We start from the raw sequence: 23,661 nt of genomic DNA, 5'->3' as shown, positions 1-23,661 counted from the left end.
GATTTAGTCATGTCCGTCTATCTGCCTGTCTCAATTGTCGAAACCGTCATTATCGGATATATTTGCCAGACAAACTGATTGTTCCATGTATGGAAAACTTTTTTATTTGGCAAGATATTTATCTTCGCTAATTCAGTGTGAAGAAATTCATTGTGGAGTTTCTACTGAAGTTTCCAAAACTTGTCTAAATAACTCAGTCGATTAAGAAAAGAAAAGAACTTATTCAGTTAATAGATACTATATATCGACAATCGCGACAACGTTTCCACCCTTCTCAATTCTTCAAATTATTTCTGCCGCTGCAACAGCAACAGCGAGCCTTCATTAAACTATAGTATATCTAATATTATTATTCCACTTGCTTTTGCTAGGATATCTTACATATTTTGCTTCTACGCATATAGGTATAGTATAAAGCCAACCGGAATTTTCAAATTCTTATATAATCCTTATAAATTTTCTATATAAGGTACATGGGTGCTAGGGAATATTTTGACCCGAGTTTATTCAGTTTTGATTTAACGTTTTACAAAATCAGAAAATTTCATTGAGAAACCTCACTGTTTGATCAATATATAAAGTATAAAGTCTGAAAAGAAAATTAATATTAGGTATATGGGGTCTTAGGGAAGTATTGACTCGATTTTACCCATTTTTGGCACAAGGGACTAAAAGACCTCACAGATTGACCGATATGTTATATGAAAAATCAGCCATCTATAGTAGGTTCCACATAGGTATTTGGTGTCTGGATCCTTGAAAAGTTATAGTCCGAGTTTGACAATTTTTGGGCGTAAGATGAAATACCTTGAGGACAAGGTTTTATTCTATTAAACTAACTTCATTGATACTTGATTTGTATACTATAAAATCGAAGTGAAAGAATCAGATGGAAATTAAAAGTTTGTTATATCGGAATTAGGTGTGGATGTTATCTGATTCCACTCATCTTCATAGTGGCAATGTTTAGGTCTTTTTTTTAGTTCGACTCCTTATGAAAAATGTTGGAATTATGAATTTTCAAAATTTCAACGCTCGAAAAAGTACCTCTAAACATTTGAGTATTGGAAGAAAAATATTTCATTCTAAAAATAACTAGTCAGCCTATTGTTTGGCAGCTTTAGCAACATGTTGCGAGAGTATAAAAATCATACATACTATAAAAAAGTACGCTAAATGGAAATGTCTGTCTTGCATTTTTTAAACTTTTTTCCATGTCATAAAGAAATTTCTAAATATCTCGTCATTTATCACTAGTAAACCACCATATATACTAATTGCCTTCATATGTAGTAATGAGATAGGTCAAATACGTAGTGCGAGAGATCCCAGTATTTTAATTTTCTGGCAAAATTCTGACTGAAATGAATGAAGACAATACCGAAAAACGAAGAAAGATACAATAAGATTTCACATTCCAACAGCAAATGACATATGTATAGCTAGAAGCAGCAGCATAAGCATATTTACATACTTGTTTCTCTCAGCTGTCTGCAACAGCTTAGCAAGCTGCAAATCTGAGTTGAGCACAAAAATACGCCACAGGCTATGTAAAGTGACTCGCATATCCGTAGCCGGTAAGCCACTTCCTGTTGCTTAAGCAGAAAAATAAATATCATAAGACTTTGCGTAAACACACATACATACATATATGCATATTAACGTATATAAATGTATATATATATATAGTGCTGTAAGACTGCTGCAATGCGCAGGTGAGCAATCTTGTGTGAGTCTTATTTATTAATATTACGTCCTGACTGCAAGAAGCTCTTAAGTATTTAGTGTTGAGGCAAAAAATTAGTATTGCATGATGCTCAGTGAAGCTTCAAGCGAAAAATTATGTACATACATATTTATGTGTTTACTCACCGCGCCAGATAACCGAGATCAGAGCATCTAATCCAATGAAAAATCACTGTAAGCGAAGACAGTGTCAATGCCAATTAAGCCGGTTTGCGCCGGTGCGTTTGTGTTGGTGGCAAGAGCGACGGTAGCAAGAATTTGAGTAGGAAGCTTTGCAAATGTGGCAAAAATTATTTCAATATACTACACGAACGCTTTAGAGGGTGCACTTGCTGTTGCCAACCGCGCGATTGATTGAAGTTTGTTAGGGAGGTGTGTATTCCAAATCAGCTGCGCTAACAGCACTCGACATATGTAAATGAATACTTACACACATATACACAGAGATGAGTATGCGATTACTTGTAGAGTACTCAGATAAATACATAAATATCTAAGCTTACATAATTCTTTTTCAATTTCAATCAAGCCAATATAACCAACTAGATTTAAACCACAACACAATCTGTTAGTCTTTGCTGCTGCACTGCGTAGTCCTCTGTTGAAACCTGCAAAATACAAATTGCTCGCTGTGAACGCAAATTGACAGGTGATGAATTCTCGCATTACAGTCGTGTGTAGTCGCAGCATGTACGGTATATAAATAGAGGTGGCAACCTGGTATTACGTTGCGACTTTGATGCGATCACACACAGTTCGCTGGCAGCGTTAAATGCGTACGCCACCGACAAACACGAAATTGTGGTATTTAAACTTTGCAGTCATATAAAATTCTATAAAAATTGTGTGTGAAAAATCAGTAGTAAAACAGCCTCATAAATTGAGAATGTTTATACCGATGTATTTAGATATGTGTGTGTGTCATGTTTGTATGTATTACGCTCTAATAGTCAGGCATCCGTGAATTAAGCCTTCCAGATACAGAGGAATTACAATACAAATTACATGGCATGAAATAAGCCTTGTGTGCGGCACAGTGTAGCAAAATCTTGTCAACTGTTTAATAAATGGGGTTTGAGAGGCAATGATTCTCCTTTGCCATTTTTATTTTTTTTAATATAAAGAGCGAAAAATAAAAAATCTGTATCTGTAAGGTAAATCAAATATAAGATCTAGTAAAAATAAATATATTATTTTTGCATTAAAATAAAGGCTTTTTTTAGTTAAACTTATGCGATTTAGGTCTAATAGGCACCTATTTATCGATAACTTGTTGCCATTTCATAATTTCACTCTTATAGAAACCCACTAGGCGTGGCAAAAAACTGAGACAGTCGATTTTCATGAGCTTCTCTTAAGGCGCATTTTTTCACCAGCAAAATCATTCGCCAAAGACAGGAGCAGGTGGTCATCCTGCTTGATGCCCGGTTCGGACTATAGGTGGATGCAAAGAACCTTTCAACCAAACTCCCGGACCTACTAGCGAATCACTATCGATATCACAATTCTTCTCCTATTTGACAAAGCTGTCCGTTTCTCGGAGATTGTTTCTTCAAACGTTTAACTGTACAGGTCCGAACTAAGGTTTGACAGTAGGGGTGCAGACCAAACAATAGCAAAACCTTTTGAGTCGGTTTCTTCAACATCGTTTGTCGCATCTCCAAGACATGATTTCTGCCTTGACTACAACGATATTGTCTCTAATATAGATAGAAATATGATTTCATTATTGATGAATAGGTCACAAACCATTATCAGTTTATCAAATCAAAGTCATTTAGGCACTAACTGGACCTTTTTCACTTAAACAAGAGAGTCGTCTTATATATATAATATTAGGAAAAGTTCAGAAAACCCTCCCTCGAATTCGGGGCGTATTTCTTTATTCATTCCAAGGTTCAGTGATTTGGTTTTACTGGGTTCTTTAATTTTTCTAGTTTTCGAGCCCACATGGTATGGTCGGGCCGACTTTAAAGTAACAATTTGTTATATAGTTGTAGCTATATAGCTACCTCCAGCCAATAAAAAAATGATAAAGTTCAATCTAATGTTAAAATCATGTAACATTTTTCAAAACATGGATGATATCGATATATTTTTTAGGAGGTATATATATGTAATATCTGTTAAAACGGTTCTTCAACGCATTATGACATGTTCTGTCAATGACAGTACGTTATCTGATATCAAAGGTTCGTTAAAGTCATATTAGAGAGCGCAATCACACTTCGGTTAAATCATAGTTCTTGGAGATGACGGGTTCCAGAACATAGAAATATCCTCAGTAATGTTAAATCTGATAAGCATTCTAAAAATGGTGGAGATAGAGTTCCGCTATTCATGGCTTATACTTAACTAGATTGGGGGGATTTCATATCGTATTTAATAACTGGTGAAATTAAGAAATTTGGGAGAGTTTGTGATCGAAGCTAGATTACGAGGAGCTTACACGAGCTCCTCAAGTTAATCAAATGGCTTCTGAACAATATTTAACGTATATTTTCCGATTCTTATGATATGCGGACCTATGTAATGTTTGTGGAACTGAATTTTTATACAATTGAAATACTTCGACTCGGAAGCATGCCTCAAAATTTTTTGAATATCTTCTGCCGCTACCTCATTGTTTATCTTTTGCTTCTGCAGCTGCTGTTTGGTTTATTTACGGTCTTCGTAATATTTTTGTTGTTGCTGTAGCAGCAGATAACCTTCCTGAGAATGCGGCCGAGTTGACAATCCTTGGCGGTATAAAAATCCGAGTTCATTCTGGCCGGAACTGACAAGGAATACAATATATTATGGCCTTTAAAATAGGCTCCTGAGCCAATACAACGATGGCAACGCTTAACCCTATTCTCTGTAGACTTGCTTAAATGTCTCTTCAGCGGGTTTTGGTTGAAAACCTTACCCAAACCAACCATTATTGAGTCGATTCATAGGAGATGTTTGAATGAACTAGTCCGGGTCAATTTTGATCAGATTTTGGTCAGATGGTGAGACTTACATTTGCTAACTGGCTTTGAATAGCGAAACCTGATATACAAAACACTAGGAGTCTCAGCAATCCCACAATTTCATATATCCTTAAAATTTTACTTGATTTAATACTCCTCACTTCTAACTGTATTTGAATGTGTAACAAATTTTTTAGACATCTTTGTCGAATGATCCTTCTACTATATCCGTGTCAGGTAATAAATTTGTTCAACGACAAAGCAGAAATTGTAGTAGGTTATCAGTGCCAGATCTTCTAACTTTCCGTTCCTGGCTATAGTGTATCAAACCTCTATTTAAACCTTCCACTACTTGAATAACTATAATTTATATGTGTATAACATAAAAGCCTTCAACTACTCCATTACTCCTCTCCACTGTGCGATAACTGCATTCATGTTCATAGGTAAACCAAATAACTGTGTTTGTTACGGAACCTTTGCTGCATCAACGACGGTCCCAACTGAAAGTTTGTGTTAATGATTGCCAAGCTTGCGACAACAGACCTACACAAGCATAAACATAAAGCATATATGGATATATATATATATATGGGTGTGTGTGAATATACGGCTAAAAGACACTAACCAACCGAACGTATAAGCCCCTGCACCAACACCAAGAGAAAAATAGACTGAGGCAATGTGACAGGCAACAGGCGACTGTCACTGACTGCCTATCAGTTGGCGTAACGGAGAAAATACACATATTCATACATATATAACAAAGAGTGAGACGATGCTGGCAGCAGTTAAAGCCGACACGGGCATGAGTGAAGTGCCTATGCTAATAACAACAACAACAAGGAGGATAGCGACAGCAACAGCTAAAGTGTTAATATTTTTATGCCTAACCTAGGTTAAGTCGCATTTTACACTTCGGATAGGCACTCGGTGCGGATATGGGTGGGTCGTGAAAGCAACTGCGAGCGTGTAGAGCGAAAGCGGTAATAACGACAAATGAAGAGGTGGATACATACATATTTACATATAAAATGGCTACCAGGTTGTGCTGGCTGTTACAGAATGTTTAGGTGTGTGTGGGGAAATCTATGTATATGTGTTTCCATGTATGTATGTCTAAAGGACGAAGGACCTTCACAGGTGTATACGGCTATTAATATGTTGGCCAACAAAAATCAGGCAACCGGTAAAAGATATTTAAGTACAGCTGTTGGCTGCTAGCGTTGCTGCTGCCAGTGTTGCCTATCGAAAGCACCGAAAATTGCTTTTCTAGTTAATTAATAGTTGATCAATAATTTACGGCATAGTTATAGGCTTTTTAATTAAAGGGGTTATGAAAATTGCGTTTGCGACATGCAACAAACCCCGTTGCCTTTTCACGCATTGCAACAGCGTCGATGTGTGACGTCCGGTTGGGCTTTTCGGAGGCCCCTTAAGCTTTGGCAAGTGGGCGTGAAATTGTAAAATTTTGCGAAAGCTTACAGCGCGCTGATAAAGTGTGGCAGCTAATGTGAACACCGAAAAAAAAATATACCAAAAACGATGAAATTATAATGCCAACAAAAGCAAAAACAACAAAGCACATAAATTTTGAAGCAAAATACTTACAAACATACACGTACATCTAATCCAGCCCACAACCTCACATATGAAATGTAATATTTTGTTAATCTTTGTTGTTTTTGTTGCATTATTTCCTATTTAATATTAACTGGTTAATAAGTAGTTTATAGCGCTGCAGTTTGGGGAAATTGAAAATTTTGTGATTTTACGCCGCATTGCGACATGAAATTTCCCCGTTTTCAATTTGCCTAAACTGCCGGGCCGCCAACCAACTAACGTACCACCTGAGCTAAGCAGTTTGCTAATTTGTACTTTGACCTGCGGATATGCAATATATGCACTTGTTTGTATGTGTGTGTGGCTTGACTGCGTTGGGTTGAACTTAATTAACATCACAATTTGCCGAATATTAATTTAACAGCAAATTACAAATTAATTGGTGAATTGCAGTAGCGAAGAAAATTCGGTTGTATAAACATACTCACACATATACAAACTCACAAACTTTGCTGGAAATTATGCTGTTCTTATAGCTTTGGGCGCCTAGATAGCATAGCGATTACGGTAATGCAAGGTAGCCTTCAAATTCAGAATGAAAATTAAGTGTTTTGAAATTTAAAATATGCAAGTTTTAGAAAAAATATAAACGCTCCGAGTAAATTTATGAATTTCGTAAAAAATTAAGAAATATTTTATGCTATGAAGACTGAAAAGTTCTTATCGTTTTCAGGGTGCAATAGGTTTAGTACCAGGGTTGCGAGTTTTCTAACTAAACATTTTGGTTTAAGAATTAAGTTTTTAATTTCTAAATTCCAATTTTGCAAAATTTCACAAAAAAAACACATCATTTTAATTTTTAATAATAAAATTTGGATTAACATTTTTTCATTCAGGATAAATTAAGTTTGCACGAAATTGGTAACAAGGTAAAGAAGCGTCGGAGACCCTATTAAGTATATAGATAATTATAGGTGATCAGCATGACGAGCTGATAGACGATTCAGTCATATCCACCTGTTTATATGCTAATTAGTTCCTTAATTTTCAAAATAGCGATCTAAAATTTTACAAATATGTTTTTCTCTCCAAAAAGCTGCTCATATGTTGGAACCACTGATATTGGATCACTATAGGATATAGCTGGTATACCAAATCGATCTAAAGTCCAGTCCTTTTTCGATAAACTTTTTTATTTGACAAGATTTAGTCACGAAATTTAGCATTGATTATTGTTTCAAGTAACGGCACAATCTAGAAAGAAATTGTTCAGATCAGAGTAATAATGTTCTTAGATATCAGATGCGCAAGTTTCTATAATAAACGCACCAGTGAGGGGTATTATAGTTTCGGTAGACCCGAAGATTTTGGTACTGTGGTATTTGGAATTAGTAATTTTAAAAGTATTTTTAATGACGTTTTTCGATTGTCTTTTTAATTCATTATTTACTTATACAATCCAGGTTAGCACAGAGTTTTCTCAATAATTTTAATGAATTTTTTACAGTGTAAAAAATCAACATATATTCATTTGAGAATATCTGAAAAATATACTTAGGTATATGTAAGTCCTATCATATTTTTGAAAAGTTTCTTTGAAAAAGATCGATGATATTAGCGTCCTCTTTTTACAGGTCACAATCAGAATCAGCATTTTCGTAAATTCCGAAAGCCTAAATTTTCAACTGAAATAAAATTATTATATATATATATATTATCTATATGAACGTAAATGCTATCAATTAACAAGAAAAACAAAATTTTTTTACGGTGGTTAAAAAAAGCATTCATTTTTTTAACACTTTTTCGAAATATTTTTTGCAAAATAAACTTTGTACATATAAATATTTTTTAAATAAAGTTAGTTTTCCGATTTTAGGAACATTTTGCAAACCATCATCTGAGTTCATAAAAAGTTATTTTTAGAAAACGACTGGAAATTTTCATTTAGCATTTAAAATAAATTATTTAAACCTTCTAACAGTATTTTACCTTTAAAGAAAAAACAATTTTCGGGTCAATATCGATTTTTATATTCAAGACGGGCAAGTATTAAGAGCGCGACACAAAATATAGCAACCTTCCATATTTTCGATATCATTTCTGTGTAACGATTGGTCAAAATAGACTTCTGTCTTGGCTTTTTTCCAGCAACTATATTTTTTGGGTCTGAGAACGGGAAATCATCAGCGGGACTCAGTTGAGGAGGATTCATGCGAATTTTCATTCATCATTTTTATCGGTTTGTAGTTACGTATTACAATCGTTTCAATGTTGAGCTCGCTTTGTCGCAAAGCGCTTTCTCAAAACTAAATATTTCCAGTAGCTGCTTTCAATATATTCGGGCTGTCAGCGTGTTCAATCAGATTTACTTTACAGCAATTATAAATCGATTTTTGTATATGAAAAATTTGTATGCCGACGACGGCTTCCTTCGAACAGCAACTACAATACATTCAACAACTTCAATACAGACACTATTGTCCTTAAGGGGGTATTCTGGTCCAGAGGCATGATTTTTAGGTATTTTTTAAAGTGCTGTATAAAATAGGCAATTAATATTTTTACCATCCATTTTTTTATATGTTATTTATTAACTTTTTAAGAGTACAGAAAAAAATTAAAAAATTTTTTTTTTTCAAAATCCAAAATTTTAGCAGGCGCTGAAGTGGGGGGTCTCGAAAAATTGGCAAGTGGCCGTACCCATGATTTCATCCCTTCCAGTGATCTAAATTGAAAAAAATAAAGAGATTATCAATCTACATGAATGTCGCAAGATCATGAACTAGGGACAAGTTAAAAAAAGATTTTTTGATAAAATGGCGACTGTTTGAAAAAAACAAAATTTTTGGACCATTTTTTTGGCTTACTCAAATTTTTAAAAATACTAAATTTTGGAATTTGGGGATGGGGCTAGTTAATGGCCGAGAGGAGTCTATGAGGAAGATTCCCTGAAAATTTCAAGTCAATCAGTCCAGTAGAACTTGAGATATCATGGGTATCAGGTTAAAAAATACAGTTTCGAGAAAAACGCGTTTAAAGTTTTGCCCGCCGTTCGTTTCGTTTGAATGCCGCGCCAGCAAAATGCCTATATCTCCGAAAATAGTTCGAATTTTCAAAAATCCTCTCGTACACACATTCTTGAATAGTTAAAATTTGAAAATATGAAAAAAAAATTGATTTCTTGAAATTTCTAGACCAGAATACCCCCTTAAGGAATTTAGAAAACCACTTATGAATGGTTGCTGATACAGAGCCACGATGATACTCATGAATATCAATATATGATATTTTTTCTCCACAAATTGTCTTTAATTACACATGATATTCTCGTTTTTTCCTTATTTTCGAAATACCAAATATTGTTTCACTCAAAATACTATATTTCACGACCGATTTGGTATCTAAGAAATAGTGAATAGCAAAATGTAGAGACAGCACCAGTACATTGCTGATTTTGCAACTAGAAAATCACGGATTTTCGATTGCTTCAAATGAGTATCCTTTAAATGAGATACATACCTTATTTTTATGAAGTTGTTGCGTCTTTTTCCAAACTCCTAAAATAGCATAGTGTCAGCTTATAAAAATGTTGCTTAGTGACAAGATGAAGAAGTAAAATTTATATTGTTAATTGGCTATAAAATTGCAAAAACCATCCAATAATTCAGTAAATAGCAAAAAGTTCTTGTTTATATGACACATTTTTTATTTTTTTTAACAAAATAATTGAGTTATTTCACTTTTTTAACGTTTATTTATCATGACTATAGTGTATATTAAATCCAACATTTATTATACCCTCACAAAAATTTGCACTGAGTATAATTATTTAGTTGGTCTAACGATTGTTTTTAAATTATAAAATAATCGAGATAGATCTAGAGTTATCTATAAGAAAATGATCTGAATGTCGAGACTAATGGATTTCCCATTATCTGTCAGTCCGTCCGTTTTCTAAATGTTAGGTAAAATATATATATAATATATATATATATAATATATATATATCCAGATAAGACTTGGTTTACGTACTTATTTCTAAGCTCTCGGAGATATTTTAATTAGTATTATGTACGAGCCATAGGATCATTTTTTTCCATTGACATCTGATATTTGGTAGTGTCACATACCGGGTATATTAAGTTTGCCACGATGTTTTTATATAAATGATCATCATGACGAGCTAAGCCCATTTAGCCATGTCCGTCTATCTGTCTGTATATACGCGAACTAGTCCCTCAGTTTATGAGATATCAATAAGAAATTTTGCACACAATCTTTTCTCCGCAAGAAGCTGTTCATTGTTCGGAACCGCCGATATCGAATCACTATAGCATATAGCTGCGATAAAAACTAAACAATGAAAGTCTTGTCTTTGTAAGGAAAATATTTTTATTTGACAATATCTTCACAAAATTTGGCATAAGTTATTTTCTAAGGCAACAATGTAATATCAGAAGTAATTGTTCAGATCGGACCAATATAGCATATAGCAGCCATACAAACTGACCGATTAAAATCCAGTCATTGTATGGAAAACTTTTTTATTTGACAGGGTATTTTTACAAAATTTGGCATGAATTATTGTCTAATGTAAGGCTACAAGCTCCATGATAATTGTTCAGATAGGACTACTATAGCTACCATACAACATAACTAACCGATCAAAATCATGTTCTTGAATCAATCTGTTGTATATTCCTAGTCATATACCGTATTCGAGAATCTTCGTACATCCGGTTGTTAGTTTAATGAAAATGGAGATAACATCATCTAAGACTCACTGATATTATTTTTCTTAATATGTACATATATAATATTAATGAATTTTACGGGAACATGTACAAGTATATTTTTTATAGATGAAATAGTTGGGATTTCACACCTCTTTAGCAGCGATTTGATGCAATTTTTTTATGAATATAATGATAATTTTTCATAGTACTACATCCAAATATAATTTTTTGTTTCACCATTTCGCATTACATGGTGTTAAATGACTTAACTTTTGTAATTCATGTTGAACATAAACGAATTCTTCTTTTTACAAACTCACATAATTGTTTTTATTCACATTGTTAGTATTTTGTTTTGTGCCGACTGTAAATCACTGCCATCTGTAATGCCCATCATCACTGTCTGTTGTGGACTTTTTCGCTGTCAGTTTGTGGCTATTCAGCCTATTTTTTCGAATTAAATACGCCTTTTTTTGTTTATTTAACATAAAACAAAAACAAAAAATATTTTTTCATAAAGTCTCCTGCGGTTTGATGACTATAGTAAATCAGCTAAATAAGCGCAATTAATTTTTACGCTCAAAAAATTAAAATATGAATTTTCATTAAAAAACTTAAAGCTTTCCTTTGAGGCTGTAATGTGTTTAAAATAAATTGAATTTATTTTTATTTTATAAACTGTTTAAAGGTTTCGATGCATTGCCATTCGAGTGTTCAGAATGATTTTTGTATAGATGCACTCAAATATGTTTGTAATAAAACCCGAAGCAATTATCAGAATACATTTTGAAATTTGGAACTTTTATAGGGCCTATTCCTTAAAGAGTCTTCAATGCGGGTTACTGTCATTGTGCGACTTTTCCTGTATATGCAATTTATATGAAACGTGAACAAGAGTCATTTTTTCCACTTAAATTAAAAGTGATGATTTTGGCTTTGAAAACGAAGAACGTCCTGGGCGGCCTTATATGTTTGAAGATGAGGAACTGGAACCATTATTCCATGAATATTGTTGCCAAAACATCAGAAAAGCTCGCAGAATCTTTAATTCAGTCACTCAAGCAGCCATTTTAAAACATTTAAAAAAGCAGTCGAACACATCCAAAAACAGGGAAATTGGTTGATGTTGGAATTCGATTTTGCATGTCAGAAACGCTGTTTGAACGGAACAAAAAGAATTTGTTTTGGCATCGAATTGTGGCTGATGATGGAAAATGGGTCCATTACAACAATCCCAAAAGTAAAAAATCATATGATGGAATAACGAATTCCATCCCTTTTTTTGGCCTTATCTTGTAGCAAAAGATAAACGATATCTGATTGAATAATATTTATCAAAACCACAGCCTCTGATAATATTAGGTAAAGTAAGAAGTTCGTTCGGTTTTTTATTGATTTTTCAAAAGATGATAACTTTGCGTACATTTGTCCGCTTTAAGTCAAATAAGCGCCGTTTTGTTCGTAAACTTGTTGCCAACGAGATACCAACTTCATTATACCCCTCTCGCAGAAGACTGCGTCCCTATTGCCAAAAAACTCGGAGAGCCAATTTTCACAGGCCTCTCTTGAGACCAACTTCTCACCATTAAGCGCGTTCGCCATGGACAGTAAAAGATGGTAATCACTTGGTGCCAGGTCCGGACTAAAAGGTGGTTGCATTAGGACCTCCCATCCGAGCTCCAGGCGTTTCTGGCGAGCCACCAAAGACGTGTGTGGCCTGGCGTTGTCCTGATGGAACACAATTCGGCCTCTGTTGATCAAAGATGGCCTCTTCTGGATGAGTGCTGCCTTCAAGCGGTCCAGTTGTTGGCAGTAGAGGGCCAAATTGAGCGTTTGGCTACTAAAAACACAGCAAAACCTTCCTGGCCGTCAATCAGGTCGTGGCCACCATCTGGACCGCTTCCCCGAGCTTTGACCACGACCCTTTGCGCTCGATGTTGTCATAACTGACCCATTTTTCCTCGCCAGTCACAATTCGCTTCAGAAACGGGTCGATTTTGTTGCGATTCAGCAGCGATTCGCAGATGGAAATTCGGTCCATCATGTTTTTTGCGTTAGTTCGTGTGACACCCAAACATCGAGCTCGTTTTTGAATCCAAGGTTATGCAAATGGTTTCAAACGGTTTTCTGGCTTATCTTTAGTTCCTCAGCATTTAAATAAGTGCTCACGTGACGGTCTGGTGCATCTTTGTCATCGAAATTCCCGGAACGGAACCTAGCAAATCACTTTTGTGCTACACGTTCGTTTACAGTATCGGGCCCATAAACTAAATTAATGTTTTCAGCCGCTTTGGCTGCTTTTTTGCTTTGATCGAAGAAAAATTGTAAAATATAGCGAATTTACTCTTTGTTGGTGTCCATATTTGACGAGCGCTCACAACGAACTGAGTAAATCAATCGAAAAATTGTCAGAGACAAACGAGCGCGAATAAACACGTTTTCAGTGCCGTATAGTATGACATGATGCGACACGTAACACTAGTACTATGGACAATAACGCCATCTCTTAGATAAAAACCGAACGAACTTTTTACTTCACCTAATATAATGACTAAATCTTATAAATTTTTAAAGTATCTTTTATTCAACTGCCTTCCAAGTCTCTTCGTTATTATTTCCGTTTTTATACTCTTACAACATGTTGCTGCCGAGTAGGATAGCTTTGTTGTCCTAAATGATCAGAATGATAAGACGAGTTGAAACTCCGGAAAGTGTCTGTATTTCCGTCCGACCGAGCAAGCTGTAACTTGAGTAAAAATTGAGATATCTTAAGGAAAGTTTCTACACATATCCTTGACAAAAAAGTAAAGATGAGATGAGAACGCCATTAATCGAAAACATATAAAATTCAATAACTAAGCACAAAATTAAGATATAAAACTTTAATTTGGTGCAATGGATTGCAGTACTAATGGGCATCTGTGGTCAAAAAATTTGTTAAAAGTGGGCATGGCCCTCTAATGTACATATCTCCTAAACCATTCAAGCTATATCAGCCAAATTGCGCTTGGGGCAAATCCCTTAAGAACTCCTACCAACGCCCTTACCCCATGTAACGGTTTTGTTAAAAACTACTAAAAGCGCCATAAGTCAGTAACTAAATTTAACTAAAATAAATTTTACATCCGAGATTTTTGGAAACTCCATATCTCAAGACTTACTTGACCAATTTCAACATTACAGTGTGAAAATAGGGGAAATCATGCAAAAGCCATGCCTACTTCCCATACTACACAATTTCAAATTCCATCTGATTCTTTCACTTTCCAGTATACAAATCAAGGACCTATCAATGTATCCAGATAACCAAATATGAGTGCCCCTTTGCGTATAGCAGAATTTTTGCCAAAAATATAAGTCAATCTGTGTTTGTATTGAAATTTATGGAAAATATTTCTTCAATAATAACATACCCTTGTATCAAAAGTCAGTTGAATCGCGTCATCTGCTTCTCTTAGCCACCATATATCTTATATAAAGATTTTCGAACTTCCAGTTCAACTTATACCACATATCTTTCTCAATATGCTAGTTATTTGAATGAAATTGAGAGAGCATGTTTTTCTAATAACGGTGTATCTTTGTGTCTAAAATGAATTGGGTGAAAATTTGCATTCGCCCCTCATATAACTGATATTCGCGATTTCGAAACGACCAGCTGACTTTACTGCATACATATGTTTATAAAATTGCTTTAAAAAAAGTTCTCAAGTACACCTAAGCAATGTCAAAAATTAATAGATTCTGATTTTAGGTTGATTTTAGTATAATTTTCGCTGACAAGCAGCAAGGAAGCAAAATATAGTAATAAAACTAAGGGAGGCTGAGACCTTCAAAATAAGTTATTATCATACCAAATTTGTTTATAATCCATTCATGATTTCGTTGAATTATGAATGTTGAACCCTTACGCTACACTTCTTAATATAAAGTTTTACCAAACTCTGAAGATATTTCCCCGTCTTTGACCTTTGTAAGTTGCAAGAGTATGAAATCTTCTGTTACACCCGAACTTAGCCCATCCTTACTTGTTTTATTTAATATTTGTTTTTTTTTTTTTTGTAGGTTATTCTTGTTATTTTTTTTTATATTTTTGTATGTTAAAAACATGAGTCAAACATGTAATATTAGTTTAACAAAGAAAACTAACTTGTTGACCAAGTAAATATTCCGTGCCACAAATAAGTTCATAAGCCAATTGAATTGGAGAAACTGAAAAAAAGAAACACTTTAAAATTGCTGAGCAATCAAGTAATTTTACTTTTCTCTTGCAAATGGGTTAGCAAATAAATAATTACACACAACCTAGAACTTGGAATGTTATGAAAAATATCATAACAATTAATAAAAACCAAAAAGGTCGCCATAGAAATATATAAAATGAAAATATATATCTAGATTTTTTAATAAATAAAAATATCTCTACTCAACTCACTAGAGAGAAATTGTTGTATAAATATAGTAAATGGAAGTTACGGCAAAATTACACTCGTTCTTCTCTGACTGCACTTCAATATTGTTTGTTTTTGTTGTATATTTATATGTGTCTCACCACAATGGTTGTAACGGCATTGGACTGGATTGGCAATAAGCCACTCGTATCTTGTTTCAATATATTGAATCAGGCAAACAAGAAAATAAATTAATTCAATCCTTTAATGCGAACAGAAATACACAGATGTGTATACATTTGTGTGTGTGTGTGTGTGAAAATGTCATGGTCAGCAAAATAGCAGGGACTAAATTGCAGTAAATATGAAGCTTATTTTCTTCTTCCCCGAGTTGTTAGGAAGCTAATTTTGTGGACTAATTGGAAATAAAGTTGCTAGTATTGTCTGCTTAGTATTTATCTATGTATTTACAAGAACATATAAAGAGATAGATGACATGACGTAACCACATGTTGTAGACGACTTTTATTGTATTATGGATTAAACTGTCTATAATTTGCACTTCTCCTTAAGCTCGAGTAAAGGTGACTAAATCTAATGTTACAGAGATAGCTTAAATATAATAGCTTAATCCAATTTTACATTCACTTGCTATATATGAGCTTTGGCTGGGAAGGCCTTCAGTGCCTGCAGAAAATGATTTTTAATGATTTTATGGCACGACTCCGAAGCGGTTTTTTTCCGTTTCTAAAACAAAAAAGCCACAGAAAGCCAAATCTATAATTTACGTTGGCTGAGCTTTGAAATATCGTTTCGGGTTTGACGAAAAAGTCAATCACAATCATGTTAGACTGTAGCAATTCATTATTGTGGTGAAAACAGCATTAAATTTCTGCCCACAAAACTGTACATTTACGATAATTACCACAAAAAGACCAAGAGTATTCACACCACAGTAAGAAAATGATGAATTTACAACATAACCTCGATTTCTAACCGACTTTGAGGTTTTTTTGGTTTGGGTTCATTTTTGTGGCGCCACTTGGTAGATTTTTGGAAAGTTTCGGCGTCATATTCCTAAACCCCCATGTCGTCACCTGTAATGAGGTTCGATCAATGAGGACCCTCTCTAGCTCCTTTGTTAAACATCTCTTTTTCAACCTTTACTCGACGTCATTTTGCTAAAATTCTGGTCTTTTGATACGGGCCAAACATTGTTTCGCTTCATACCCATAACATTCACCAAAATGTTTGGAGTCATCTGCTATCTCTCTGATGCCAACACGACTATTTTAAAGAACTGTTTCTTTAACTTTTTCGATGTTATAATGCATTGACAGAGGTGGATGGACGACTCACACGAAACAAGTTTTCGATCACTTCGCTTCCTTCATGAAATGCTTTATGTCACTCAAATACTTGTATTCATGATAATGTATACTTCCCAAAACACTTCTGCAACATTTTCAACGATTCCGTAGCCGAGATTCCATTGGAACACAAAATTTCAAGCAAGCTCATTGTTAAATTTTTTTTTGTTTTGTAGTAAAAATCACCCGACAAATTTTTCGTTATTTTACCAAGTTTGCGAAAGAGATTGATGGATTAATTACGTTTGCTACTCTGTTAAAGATCAATCAATCAAAATATATAGATTCAAAGATGAAACTCATATTTTCTATTTGTTGAGCTTGCAACACCTTTTTCTTATATCTTGACATATGAACCCAAATTTTTACCACACTCCTAGCAATTATTTGGTTTCGTTGTATTTCTTGTATTTCCTTTTTCGCGTAAGCAGATTGGCAGTATACAAAAAAGTCTAGCTTTAAATAGAATCCATTTCAGCCTCAGCAAACGAAGCATTATAATCCAATAAGTTAGCTCTTGCAATAGCTTTAAGACAACTTTAATCAAAAGAACATTAACCCTCAATTCGGTCGTTTAATACTTCATTGCTGAAATTGACTATTTTACACAGAAAATATATTTGATTAAAAGACTAAATAAGTGTAGCTGTTTTTTTTAAATAAAAAATAATAATTAAGGAAAAAAGCAAATGAAATGAAATAAAAAAATCCGTATGTACATAACTCTAACTATACTTCGCTTTAAGCAAGCTAGACGTTGGCATTGCAGGGATCTGTTTCCCACTTGCCGTGTTGCTGCATAAATTCAATTGTTCGGACGTCTGCGTGACGCATGTCTGTTGCAGACTCTGTTCGCATTGATCCGACTCTACGGAGGTTAACGGTGTTTGCACATTGACCGACTGTTTGCGTTGCGTTGCCCAGTTGCCTTGCTGTTGTGAAGGCGTCTGCGGATTTTGCAGCTGCTGTTGCTGTTTTTGACGTTGACGTTGACGTTGCTGCTCCCTAGCCAGCAATTTCGGTTTCCTTATGTATTCCTTGTAATAGAAATCGAGGAATAGAGCAAACATGAATAGATTCTGTATAAGGCCGACAAAGGTTATAATCAACGGATGTTGGCAATGGTTGCGTACGATGGCCATTAGAAAGTGTATAAATAAATAGCCGAATTGCAGCAGTTGCAGCTGGGTTATGTGACGTTTCCACCAGAGGGCGCGTTCAACGGTCCACACGGACGTCACAAAATAATAGCCATACATAACGGTGTGTATGAGAGCATTGATGATGCCTATCATAGTGCTGTGACTGCCTGTGGGTGGTAGGGAAAGTGAAATAAACTTAACATTATTTTTATTCTTTATTATAAATATTATATTTACAACTCTTATTAATTCCTTTGCAAGCGCAATTTGCAACTTGAACATACTACAGGGTTGTATGTGAATATGGGCTGCTACCCAAGGAAACTTACCTGTCAAGAAGGTCGTAAACGCGTAAACACCGAAAACCATGCCGGCGTGATGGTAAACATGCAAGAAGGTGATTTGATTGTTTTTCTTGCGCAGCACAAAGAAAATCTACAAGTAAACAAGTTGAGAGGTGTTGTTGAAAAAACAGTAAAAAGAGAAGAGAAGAGAACAAGCAAAAAGTTAACTTCGGCTAAACTGGAGCAATAATACCCTTCTCAAGCGCATTTCTTATGGCATAAAGGTAATAAATTAATCTTTAACTTGATTTTTATCGGTCAGCTTGTATGGCAGCTATATGCTACAGTGGTCCGATTTCAGCGGTTTCGACAAATGAGCAGTTTTTTTTTTTTTGGAAAAAAGGAAAATGTGCAAAACTTCAAACTGATATTTCAAAAACTGAGAAACTATTTCGCATATATGTATGTATGTAAACGGACAGATGGACATAGCTAAATCGACTGCGCTCATCTCGATAATAATTTATATATACATATGCTTTATAGGCTCTCCGACGCTTCCTACTGGGTGTTACAAACTTCGTGGGAAATTTATCTTAATAAGGGAATAAAAAGAAGAAGAAACAATGTGAAAAAGTGCAAACGAAATCAAATCTAAAGAATGCATGCAATAAATTTATTCAGGGAAATTCCGTTTTTCCACTACACACACATAAAAAAATAGATGTGTGGCAATATGTAATATATATACTTAAATGTATTGTACTTGTATATACATACACTACCACTATATCAATATATATATATATACAATATCAGTTTTGTTGGTGTTAGTGTCTTGTCTAAAGCGAGTTGGCAGCTGCTTGCCAGACTAAGCCAAATGATAAACGTTTATAGCTTGGCCTTTAGCTCTGAATACGTAGCTACGCACACAAACACCTACAGCATCTCTAAACCTAACCACACTTTTTATTCTAATACACACACAAGCAATTTGATGCTGTCTGCGATAATGTCGATAGAAAATTGAATTTTGTTTGTTGATAGAAATCGAATTGATACTCGACATGTTTACAGCTGCTGCAGTATTATACGCTTGGTATTCTCACCTTGAGATTTTTTTCTGCATTCATAAACTTAAACATAAATTGCCATAGCATTTATATATGTTTATATGCATGTGTTTAAGCGTGTTTATAGTTTAGTGTATCCAAGAAAGTTGTGCTTTAACCTTAATGGACTAATTGTTTTAATGCAGTTAACTTTCTAGCGTTAAAGTAAAATAAATTGGTAGAGAAATTTGTTTAATGGTTATAACTCGAATAATATTTCATTATTTTCGAGCTGAGTTAAGTATTATAGAATTTATTGATTGGTAGAGCTTAATACTGTTGGTAACCGATTTAGTATTCAGTACTAACTGAATGGAAGTTACGATCGGTGAATCAAACTGACAAACTTCTGCAATGATCTGCACCGACCTCGGTTTTTAAATACCATGTATAATAACGTCACCCAAGGTTCCTTAATTTTTATTGGAATAATGACGGTATCAAAATTAAGGCTTCAATCTCTTGTTGATTTTCATAATTTCCAGATGCAAGAAAGATCTGGTTAGATTATATTTATAAGCGCAAAATAAAAATCAATAAATATTATGATTTTATTGCTAGAGGGGTTTTAAAATGTCTCATGAGTCGTAGTGATATATTGCTTATTCAGAATTAAGTGTACTAGTAGATCATATTGTGTTATATTACAACATTACAGTAAGTCCGTACAATGATGGGAAATTCTAGGATGTGAATTAACACAGATAAATGCCTTAGACATATGCGTATCATTTGTACATTAGAGAGTACGTAAATTGTCTTTCTTCAATTATTCACTACTAAAACCAGTTCAATAGCTGATATGTCGCGGTGCACCATTCCGAATTGGGAAGACTCAAAAGACATTGAAAAAAAAGTGTTAGACCGGACCCACAAAAAATATATAGGTTAGGTATAAAGTAGGTGTGGTCCCACCCTTTAAATAATGTAAGGTACGTATCTACCAAGCCTTTAAAACTAAATCAATCCAACTTGCAAAGATGTTCTTTTAGCACCTCATACACTCTTATATCTAATGGACTACTACACCAGTTTCAACCAAATTTGTTGTCTCATGAGTCGTAGTGATATATTGCTTATTCAGAATTAAGTGTACTAGTAGATCATATTGTGTTATATTACAACATTACAGTAAGTCCGTACAATGATGGGAAATTCTAGGATGTGAATTAACACAGATAAATGCCTTAGACATATGCGTATCATTTGTACATTAGAGAGTACGTAAATTGTCTTTCTTCAATTATTCACTACTAAAACCAGTTCAATAGCTGATATGTCGCGGTGCACCATTCCGAATTGGGAAGACTCAAAAGACATTGAAAAAAAAAGTGTTAGACCGGACCCACAAAAAATATATAGGTTAGGTATAAAGTAGGTGTGGTCCCACCCTTTAAATAATGTAAGGTACGTATCTACCAAGCCTTTAAAACTAAATCAATCCAACTTGCAAAGATGTTCTTTTAGCACCTCATACACTCTTATATCTAATGGACTACTACACCAGTTTCAACCAAATTTGTTGGGTGAAAAGCCCAAACATTCCTATCATACTCAGTGAAAATGCACGAACCATGCTTACAATCCTCACAACAAAATTTTAAATTCCATCTGATTATTTCACTTTACTGAAACTTTGCACAAATATAGCGCTCATGGTATTCCATCTCCCGTCAAAAAATTGTCCAATGCGTATGGCTCATCTTTTACCGAACGTATCGGTCAATCTGTGAGCTCCTTAGTCCTATAGTTACACCTAATATTAATGTTTTCGAACATTTGCTTTTATACTTTATAAAAAGAGCAAGCTGAGAGGTATCTTAATGTAATCACTTGCTATTAACAGTGTGAACAGGATGAAATCTGGGAATTAATTTCTCTAATCCCTATATTTCTAACATACGGATTCAGAGGTCGTCTAGCCCCCCTAAAATTATAATAAAAATTCAAACTTCCGGTTGGCATTATACCGCACATATTGGTCAACATGTAAGATATATATTATTTGTTGGTCAAAAAATCGAATATTATTTTTATATTGGTACCCTGAAAAATAGGTTCTTAGGCCCCTCTAAGAAAGTTTCTCTCCGTATAAGCTCTTAATTGTAACGGAAAGGTTCTCCTTATAGTTTTCTATGTTTTTTCTTATTATCAGATGCCCAGAAAAATTCATATCTCGCCAAAAACCTATTTGAAAAAAAAGTCGTTTGATAAATTTTATAGTAAATTGATCGCTCTACAAAACAAAATCTTACGATATTTCGTAAATATTACCGTTTAAAAGATATCAACAGCGGGCTTGGTGCTTGAAAATTACGAAAGTATAAAATTTTTGGTTTCACCTGAACTTATCCCCGCCTCATGTGTTTTTAATCATTACAACATTCAAATATTCGTAAATTCAGAAAATATTCAAATCACTTTCCCTATTATAACATTAAATTGTATTTAAATTTAAATACTTAATCATTATTAAAACACCTATTTTACCAATAATGTATGCACAGTTTTAACACTCACAGACCATTACCACACCCGCTCTTGTGAAGCGCACTCCCTGACTAATACACACACACACACACACATTCTCAGTTGCATTAACCTTTCAGTGGTTGGCTTACCGTATCAAGTAAATCTAAATACTTGGTGATGTAATAGAGATAGGTAAGATAAATTAATGTACACATCCAGGGCTCTGTGTTGGTGTGGTCAATCGGTTGACATGTTAAGCTGAACTCCTTGCGCATATACGAGTTCGGTATGCCCTGATTGGAAAATGTCGCAAAAGAAAGCAAAAAGAACAAGAAAGAAACAGTAAATCAATAATAGAAAAAAGTGACTGAAAAACGTGGTGCCATTAACAAAATTAAAAATTCCACATTAGAAAAGCCACACGTACTTACAAAATACACACACACACATATATACAAGCATGTGTGGCTATATAGTATACTCACAACAACAAATATAACCAAGTTGGCAAGCACTTGTATCGCATTATATACGCGCATGATATATTTCAAATTGAATGGTTTTCGATTTTCCATCCATTTGGGACCATAATACAAAACAAAGGACAAATAGGATACAATACAAACGGCTACGGGTAGCGGGGAGCCCACTAGCGGTAAATGTTGCACGCGTGGATCTGCAAGGAAAATAATCACCGAATAGAGTTTTGATAATTTCTAACTGAAATTGCCTTACATACCTCTGTGTTGCTCGAATATATCACGCAATAGCCGATATATATATTTGGTTATATAAGCCATGTTTATGTAAAAAAAAAAAATTTTAATTTCTAAACACGAGAGTTTATTCACTTTTATTTTTCCAAGGTTATATTTCTTTAATTATTAATTATTAGATTATAACCACTGCTGCTTCTCTACTTTACACTGTCGTCCTGTACTGTTATAATTTTTATATTTGGGTCCACGCTTGCGTTGATCATAGGATCAATTTCGTGTGCATAAAGGAAACTTTTAAAACGCCTGCGTATATTTATCTGTTCACACAACACTAATACACGCACACACACACACACGCAAATGACAAAGTACGGCTGCTCAGTTGGTACACGAAGTGAATAGTATGCCGTTATGGTGCGCGCTTCTCAAGGTGTTCGCTGTCGCGTCTACAATTGAAATGAGCTTTGACTGTGCGCCATGTAAACTTGGAATTGAATTTTTTTACAAGCGTGCACAATTCATCGGCCCCTATGCTTAGTTTTGTATAATTAATTTATCATTAAGTGGTTCGTACGTTGACCAGTGCTCCGATTTGTTGTAAATGAATTGGTAATTTTGCATATTCACGCACAGCGCTGGGCATTAATTGGAAAAAGACGCGAGAGGTTAATCTTGAACCTAAAAAAATAACCTGATTTTGATAATTTATTGTTTTATTTTGTTTCGGAAAGTTTCAATCAATCTTAAGTAAAAAAAAATTTCCTCCTTAAGGCAGACCAGATTGTTCTATGGCATAAAAGCTGAAAGTTGAGATATTTAAGGTTCGATTCAACCCCCAAATTTATCACAGTTCAAATAACCGCTTTCGGCAAGACATTGTTAATGCTGTTCCCTGAAAATCGGTCTTTTAGAATTTTTCACCCTTAAATACAGTTCAGTCAATCTCTCTAACGTCTTCACTAAGAGAGATGAAGGACTGATAATAGCATTAAAAACTTACTTACTAAGCTAAAATCATGGATGTTCAAGTCCAAAGCGGGCCAGTACTTTTGAAATAGCAATTTGTTTTCGAAGATCCGACTTTGATTCCTCATAGCATCTTTCTTGGAAGTTTGACCAAAAAAATTTTCATCAATCTACCATATTTTATTGTCCATATTTTTAGCTCT

The 23,661-nt window shown here is 34.4% G+C and overlaps 1 protein-coding gene across 1 annotated transcript; it reads right to left on the bottom strand.

Moving 5' to 3' along the window:
• Positions 1 to 17,323: 17,323 nt before the first annotated feature.
• Positions 17,324 to 22,983, bottom strand: LOC106617146 (very long chain fatty acid elongase F). The gene is made up of 5 exons (XM_014234162.3): positions 22,513 to 22,983; positions 22,259 to 22,449; positions 21,923 to 22,066; positions 18,235 to 18,340; positions 17,324 to 18,072 (listed from the first exon to the last, which is right to left on the bottom strand). The coding sequence occupies exons 1-5, from the start codon at positions 22,571 to 22,573 to the stop codon at positions 17,489 to 17,491; spliced, it is 1,086 nt and encodes a 361-aa protein (XP_014089637.2). The 5' UTR covers positions 22,574 to 22,983; the 3' UTR covers positions 17,324 to 17,488.
• Between the last annotated feature and the right edge of the window lie 678 nt (positions 22,984 to 23,661).

The sequence above is a fragment of the Bactrocera oleae genome, chromosome 5, assembly GCF_042242935.1.
Source record: "Bactrocera oleae isolate idBacOlea1 chromosome 5, idBacOlea1, whole genome shotgun sequence".
In the NCBI taxonomy this organism is placed as follows: domain Eukaryota; kingdom Metazoa; phylum Arthropoda; class Insecta; order Diptera; family Tephritidae; genus Bactrocera; species Bactrocera oleae.
Note: the sequence above shows the minus strand (reverse complement) of the source record. Positions and strands in the feature narration are given on the sequence as shown.